General features: G+C 52.0%; 1 protein-coding gene across 1 annotated transcript; it reads left to right on the top strand.

The window, feature by feature from the left end:
- Positions 1-439: 439 nt before the first annotated feature.
- Positions 440-1,190, top strand: CABS01_17155 (uncharacterized protein; the record flags this gene model as incomplete). Its single annotated transcript, XM_060550482.1, has 2 exons — positions 440-556; positions 633-1,190. The coding sequence occupies 2 exons, from the start codon at positions 440-442 to the stop codon at positions 1,188-1,190; spliced, it is 675 nt and encodes a 224-aa protein (XP_060396190.1).
- Positions 1,191-1,578: the final 388 nt, after the last annotated feature.

Here is a 1,578-nt window from a genome sequence, read left to right as displayed (position 1 = left end):
GTCCAGTATGCAACAAGCCATGAATTCCGGATCCTTCATCTGTCCGTCCGTTTTCCGGCTGCGTGTAGTGATATGGTGGCTGTCTGAACCGGCTCCACCTCGCCACCCGAACAGGAAAGCAAGAAACGACTTTGACAGCATCCCAGTTCATGCATTGGCACATATCGAGAGCTCATTGGTGCTTTCTATAGTGTTCGACGAAAGTTACCTAGCAGGACTTCCGAATGTTGGCACGTCCCCAGAAATCCACAAGTACATGCGGCAGACACTCCTCACACACGAAGATTCACAGACCACTCAGGCCTCGACTGCAGAGTGAATCAAAATAGTCTTGGTGAGTTCGTACAGTATATATATATATGCGTCCGTTGTCTCCTAGACCTGCGATTCGGCTTCGGATACTCGTCATCCTCGTTCTTACACCCCTTCCTCTAGTGCCATGATCTCCAAGATTGTCATAGCCCTACATGTCGTCTTGACACTAGTCATACTTGCAGTAACCATCAGGACTCTGCAGGATGAAGCGAATGAGAAGAAGGGAATAGTGCAGATTCTGGTGCGTAACTCATCACGCCGACAATGCGGGACTAACGGCAGCGAAGCTACATGAACAAGCAAAACGCTTCGTTCAGGTTCCTGACTTGGTCGGATCCATCGCCACAGCGGTGCAAAGTGCCGCAGCCGGTGTGGTCACTGCCGCGGTCGCATCAGGCGAATCCTTGGTCGCCGCGAGTCTACCGTTTAGCATATCAGTGGGCACCAAATACGCGTGCGTGGCTTCAGAATGCGCCGCGATTCCAGGCCACGCCTTTCGCCTGATACAAGACCTGGCCGCGTTTGTCCCTTCGTCCGAGGAGATCGAACAGCTGCAGAAGCTGGTAGAGAAATGCCCCAACCTGGAGACCGTTGTGTTCGCCGGGCTCGGCTTAGTTTTGGTGTCGACTTCACTGCTGCTTGCTGGTCTCAGGTTCAGGCTGCTTCGCTTCGTATCGCTGGGGCTGGACGTTGTCGCCGTCGTCCTCTTCGCGGTAGTGACGGCCTATACGGTCTCTCTATACAAGGCATCTCAGGCTGTGGCAGGCCTGCTTGGAGTTGAAGCGAGCAAAGGGGACATTTATGGAGCATCTATCGCAGATTTGTCACTGTGTCTGATTATGACTACGCTCGCTCTCGCGCAGACTGTACTGTAGAAGAGGGATCGAGATGCTGAGGGGTTTCGGCGGGTGATGTACGGCTTTCTTTCCCAGTCAAACCGAGCGCCTTTTGCATACAACACCAGATGAGAGACGGCGGATAAGGGACGGAAGTAGCCAACTTGGATCGTACAGAGAGCCAAAACAACCAGTGAAATTTCGACCGCTCAAAGCTCATTTCGGGCAAGCTAAGTACTTCATTTAGATAAGTAGCATAATGGCTGCCTTTCCATTCATGAGTGACTTTGTCAAATGCAGTGTTGCCATCGTAGTATATAATCCCAGTGCCTCAGAAGATATCGTTTCAGCCATCGTCCCGCGGCAATTCTCTACACGTCATCTCGTCGTTCATAGCCCATTCTCAGGCGTCAGTACGCCTGTACAT

The sequence above is a fragment of the Colletotrichum abscissum genome (genome assembly GCF_030869225.1).
Source record: "Colletotrichum abscissum strain IMI 504890 chromosome Unknown Scaffold_394.1, whole genome shotgun sequence".
Classification (NCBI taxonomy): Eukaryota; Fungi; Ascomycota; class Sordariomycetes; order Glomerellales; family Glomerellaceae; genus Colletotrichum; species Colletotrichum abscissum.
The sequence above is the reverse complement of the archived record's forward strand: the minus strand, read 5'-3'. Positions and strand labels throughout refer to the sequence as shown.